General features: G+C 51.8%; 1 protein-coding gene across 1 annotated transcript in view; it reads right to left on the reverse strand.

Annotated features, from left to right (window-relative positions):
* Tubgcp3 (tubulin gamma complex component 3) overlaps positions 1 to 1,167 on the reverse strand; it is a 58,451-nt gene extending 57,284 nt beyond the window's left edge. Inside the window, exon 1 of the mRNA XM_003477578.5 lies at positions 987 to 1,167. Coding sequence (XP_003477626.1) covers positions 987 to 1,062 — 76 coding nt within the window. The 5' untranslated portion in view covers positions 1,063 to 1,167. The remainder of the gene's footprint in view (positions 1 to 986) is intronic.
* Positions 1,168 to 6,000: the final 4,833 nt, after the last annotated feature.

Here is a 6,000-nt window from a genome sequence, read left to right on the forward strand (position 1 = left end):
TCTCATTTCCACTAGGATTAGAAACAGGAAACCAGAAAAGTAACAGTGTGCTAGTGACAGACTGGAAGAAGGCAGGCCACACTGACACACACCCAAACCCCATTATGTTCCCTCTCTTTCCTCCCCTGCACTCCCCTTCCAGGTGGCCACTAAACATCTAAGAGGCTTCTTCCCCACATTTCTCCCTTCCCCCCGTGCATTCTCCTCGTCCAGGACAGAACCTATCACCAACGTGCCTGTCACCTTTGCTCCCTTACAGTGGAAAGTCTGTGACAGGAACGGTTTGTCTGTGTATCTCTGCATCACCGGCACCTTGCATGGGCGGATTTTGACTCAAAGATGTCTTAGATGATTAAAGTAGCAGTGAAACATCGCAAAGTGCAGCAAGAACTGTATGAAGGCAGCATCTAGGAGTGACCGAACTAACCATCCTTTGCCCCAAGCTTCCCGTAAGTTACATACGTTAGTTACTATAAATAATGAAAAGCTAACACGGATCCTCAGTACTTTACGAGGAACTTTGTTAAAGTCTTCTTCTAAAGGTTACATAGTTTATTTCCCATGTTCGGAGACTTAGGGTGTAACTCAGTCATTCAGTTACCAGAAAATTCCCCGAAAGCTCAGCCCCAAACAAGTACCAAGAGGTGACATCCTGAAGCGCTGGAGCGCTGCAGCTAGAGTGTCCGCGCTCGGCGCAAGGCTGCGGTCCCGGAACAATCCCGCATCGCACTCAACCCTCCGACGTGGAACAGGCGGCAAGGGACAGTGGTCAGCGCGCCCTTGTGCTGTGCCGCGCCGGCCCTCGACTCGCTGGCGCCTCCCGGAGGGGGCATGGGCCGCGACCTCGCGAGCCCGGGGCTCCTGCGCGCCGTCGGGACACCCCGAGAGCCGGACGAGCAGCAACACCGCCGGCCTGGCACCCGCCCGATTCCCCGCCACCTCCGAGCCGCGCGCCGCGCGCGGGAGCGACCTCCAGGCGCGCGTACCTTCGCTCCTGCCCAGGATCCGACAGCACAGGTTCTGCAGCAGGACGTTGGGCGACTTTTGGTCGGGAGTCGCCATCGTAGCCCAGGGCTGCGAAGGGCCCCGGTCCGCGCCCGCTGCTCCCGCACCTGGGCTACGGCGCCGCCATGTTCGCGGAAGCTGCGAAAGCGCGCGCTTCCCACAAGGCCCCGCTCCACACGCATGCGCGACCTTCGCGTCCAGCCCAAGGCAGGTCCCGGCGGCTGCTGGCGCGAAAAGAGTTCCTGGGGACCGCCAGAAGGGTCCCACGCGGGTTTAGCGGATGGGTGCGGGCTGGGATCCTGGAGAACACCCCGCAGTGTGGATGCAGTTTTTAAATGGCACCGGTTGCCTTCACAATTTTGATGGGGAAATCTGTATAAGGAACGCAGAGGACTTAAGGTTTGTAACAGTGTTACAGGAGACACCTGCTGCTGCAGCGGTGCGCTCCTGTGAGCAGAGATTAGCGGCCCAGGTAACCATGCCGTCATCGGTGCCAGGGGCAGTCACGTGGACAGAGCAGCCCAAGAGGCCTGCATAAGCAGTGACCGCGCGACCTGCTTCGTGCACGGTGGGCGCCCTCCCAGAGCCACCAGCAGGACCAGGGTGGGCACGGGCCACCCAGACACGGAGGGGAGGGGCAGGCACACGCGTGACTGCGACCTGCAGACGCATCCCAGGATGCGGGCCGCAGGGAGGTGAGCGAGAAGGGGACAGTCCATGTCTTCAGCGTGGCACTACCTCTGTCTGTGAGAGTTGCGGAGCCTGCGACAGGGTCCCGGGCCCTCTTCCTGGTGCTAGTTCTTTTCCTAGATACTGGCCCCTCAGCAGGTGCAGGACGTGGCCACCATGACCAACGCCATTCTTCCCCTGTGCCCTTCCATACTCAGTGTGCCCCGCCCACTGCTTGCATCATCCAGGTCACAGCTCTCTGTGCTGTGTTGGGTGTGGTTTTTGTATGGCCCACTGGGTCCCACTACAGTCCAGCTGTGACTGCTGAGTACAAAGGCTGGCCCATGGCGAGACTTTGGAGGATTAACTGGAGGGTGTCAGGATGTGCGTCATTCGGGGCCTTTCTGTTTCTAGTTCCAGCTGTGATCCCAGAGCCAGGGAGCTCCCAACCCAGCTTTGAAAGCATCTCATTCATGACCAGTGTTCTAAATAGTTCCATGACACCCTGAGGAAGCCAGGAGTCACCACTCCAACCCCCTAGGAAAGAGTCACTGCTCTCTAAAAAAGCCCACCTGCTTTCTACATGACTAGCTTTCCATTTGTCCCCAGTGTAGTCAATTTTACCTGAACTATTAATCTTATTGGCTAACCATAGTTCTGTCCCACCTTATGCCCATCTGCCTTGTGAGTTCCCAGTTTTCCCTATCTTGAACCCATCTCACCCCATGATTTTACTCTAGAAAAGTCCCTGGAAAAGACAGAGTCCTTGGCAACCTGCCTGGGACCCCTTCTGTCTCTCTCAGATGGAAGCTGTCTTTCTCTCAATAAATATATTCTACTCTTAACCTCCATTGTTCCTAAAATTCATTCTTCGATTTTAGAGAACACGAACTCGTACAAGACATAGTAGGTCGGGAGTTTCATTTCCCTGTATCAGAAGGAGGACTCTAAGGCCAGGTGGAGGCATTTGGGTAAAACAGGAGGTCCTGAGTCCCCCAAACTATAAACAGCTGCTCCTGCTCTGTCCACAAAAACTGGCCTCCCCTTGATTTCCAGAAACAGACAGAATGACTGTGCTCGTCGCTAGTAAGTTAAAATACCATTCCAAAGGATTCAAATAGTAGAAAAGAAAGAGAGAAAAGGTGAACAGAAACCAAAGTAGGTGAGGTGGACACTTACTTTTCTGGCAGTTGAAACCCAGCCGATCTAGCATCTGTACAAGCCTGAGTGAGCAGTGCCTTCCTGACAAAAGACAGCTGTCAGAATGAGTATCTTTAAAAACAGACCCTAGTGGTGTGCTGTATCACGAGACACATTCTTTCTTACAAAGCTCAGAGAGTTTGAAAGTGAACAAAGAAAAGCAATGCTTCCAGACCTTGGTACTCAGCTGCTTTGAAACTCATGGAATTTGGTTTTTGACACATTTTGACTCAAAACTGGTATTCTGGTACTCATTATTTGTTTGATATTTGATGCTTATTGGTATCTGTTGCCTGGTGATCTACTCTCCTTTCCAGCTTTCGTTCTTGGTACTCTTCAAGCTTTCCAGAAGCAATTAATGACAAGGACCTTGGTACCGCTGCAGCATGAAAATTGTCAAGCTTAATAAAGCTGAAGGGGCACATTAAAATTAGACAAATAAAGCAAGACAATGATTCTAACCAGAGAAAGAGAAAGACTTTTCATAATGATGAAAGGGTCACCTCAGAAAATTATAACAATTATAAATGTGTAATAACAAGCTCACAGAATTTGAAAATGCATGATGCAGGAAGACTTTCAGGGAGGTGGGCAAAAACACAAGCCAATCCTGTGCGCACACACACACACTGTTTTAGTTCCTTTCTCATTGCTGGGATGAATTACCTGACAACCACAAGTTAGGGGATATTGTAATCCCAAATACTGTGTACCACCATCTAAGAATTGTAATCTTCTTTTTAGTTTTTTTCACAATCCAAAAAGTTATAATCCCAGCAAGTTATTTCCAATCTACCACCTCCAATGCAACCCACGTCAAGAGTAAAGACACCAAGACATATCCCAAGTTAAGGGCAGCCGAGGGGTCCTAAGTCCAATACTCGTGAGAACATGTGGTCAAAGGCCTTAATCCTAGGCCTCTCCCAGAATTTACTGTCTTGTAAAGAAGGGGGGTGACTCAGAGATGAGTGACAGTAAAGATGACAAAAATTATGTAAATAACGAGCTTGCTGGCCAAGATTAAAAAAAATGGCATCTCTGTAAATTACAGAGATAAAGATATACAAAAAGATCAATTTACACAATCTAACTAAGGTAACAACAAAATTATTTTGGGAGGGTGTGGCTTTGGTTTTTGATATGTAAACTCTTGTGCCCTGAAGAGTTATAGCCTCTTTATCTTGAGGCTCCTACCCAGTTGACATCTTCAGAGCTATTACCTTTAACATCTCGCTGTGTTCATATCTTGTATATATCCTGTATGGAAAACATGCAAAAAGCCAGAACTGTCTGTTGGCTTTAGAGATTATATACCAACACTTCAGCTAGCCTGATTTATAATGCTTAGAGCCAATCAAAAAAATACCCTAGCCAGCTCTCTACATATCAATATAAAAAAATAAGTCTCCAAAATAATCAAAGTCACAATAATTGTTTTACATCCAAGGGGAGTCACTAGAGTTGTCTCCCAAGTTGTCTGGGATGGGCTTATTGTAGCCCACAGTTTGAGCAGGTTTCAGTCCATAGCTGGCTGGTTCCAGGCAGGGTGGCACGGCAGCAGGCATGGCAGAGAAAGAACTGTATGGTGAGACAGGCAAGAAGCAGCAAGGGTGAGTTGCCTTTCCTTTTCTATCCCATCCAGACCTGCTGGTCAGTGCCCACCCACTTCCAGGGTGGGGCTTCCATTATCCACACAGGAATTACACCAAACCAGTCACTGGACTGAGCCACTGTCACATACCCCTGACCTGGCCACCTCTGTTGGGAGCCGCGGCCAAGCCCGGTCGCCTTACTTGGCGGACGTGAGGCCTGTAGGAAAGAGCAAAGCCTGAGCTAGATTACCCCTCCCATCGAGTGTGCTAAGATGGCGCTTATCTCCTGCTTGGTAAACAACCCGCCCTGTAAGATCTCCTGCTTCCTGCTTGGTAAACAACCCGCCCTGTAAGATCTCCTGCTTCACAACCCGCCCTGTAAGATAGTCTGCCTAGCAACAACTGAACCCTATAAAAGTGAGTGCCTCTCCCGCCAAGAAAAAAAGAAGAAGCAAAAGAAGCAGAAGAAGCATGCAAGGAGCCGCGGAGAGCGGACCGGTAGAGGCTTCGGGACAGACTGTAGGGAGAAGCACGCAAGGAGCCGCGGAGAGCGGACCGGTAGAGGCTTCGGGACAGACTGTAGGGAGAAGCACGCAAGGAGCCTCGGGGAGCGGACCAACAGAGGCTTCGGCCGGGAGGATTCCCGGGGCAGGCTGTACGGAGAAGGAAAATAAAAGAAAAGGTTGTCCACTGCCAGACTTTGTTGTGTGTCCTTCCTGCCGGCCGGGAGTGACACCGACATCTGGTGGCCCGTACGGGGAGCTGATCACCCCGAGACGTGGCAGTGGACAACGCTCCAACGCAGAGCTGCAAGACAGGTGAGTAGAGGATAAACCTGGGCCCTGGGTGGCGCGCACCTACAGGGTTTGTAGACTCCTCTCAGGCTCACGCGTAAGTGGCGGATTCCTTGGGCCTCATGCGGTGAGTAACATATTAAAAAATGGGAAACATGCTAGGTAGCGGCACTAAGAGTGAGGGTGGTTGCTGGGAAAGCTCTCAAGAGCTTACAAAAGTACGCAGGGTATTTGAGCAGGCCCAGTCAGGGAGCTCCCGAGAGGGGTCCGTCAAGGGGAACAAAGATGCTAAGGAGGAGGACGGGGCTCAAGCCTCGGAGTCGTCTGACTCCGAGGACGAGGGAAGGTTGAATGGTGAGGAGGCCAAAGAGACCAGCTGTCAGGGGCCTAAGTCGCTTGATGGGGAGACGCAAGGCTCTTTCGCTGCGTTGCGCCGCGAATTGCGCTCCGCTCAGCTAGGCTTACGAAAAAGCAGAGAGCTTCTGAGCACCCCCTGGCAGGGGAGGGAGACAGAACCTTCTGCTCTGCCCTGGAACTCGTTCCCGGAAGCGGTCCCTCGCCGCGAGGCCGCCGCATGGGAACTCCCCCCTCTTCCGTCAGTACAGGAAATAACGCACAGGCCGCCATTTTCTGTTCAGCCACGGCCGCCATCTTACGATGCTCCGCCACCGGCGGGACGTTATTTCCACAGACAGCTGTGGCATGGGGGTCGTGTGTCTAATGAAGACCACCCGTTCCCA

The sequence above is a fragment of the Cavia porcellus genome, unplaced genomic scaffold (genome assembly GCF_034190915.1).
Source record: "Cavia porcellus strain 051 isolate PalLab524CR breed Dunkin Hartley unplaced genomic scaffold, mCavPor4.1 scaffold_4, whole genome shotgun sequence".
NCBI lineage: Eukaryota > Metazoa > Chordata > Mammalia > Rodentia > Caviidae > Cavia > Cavia porcellus.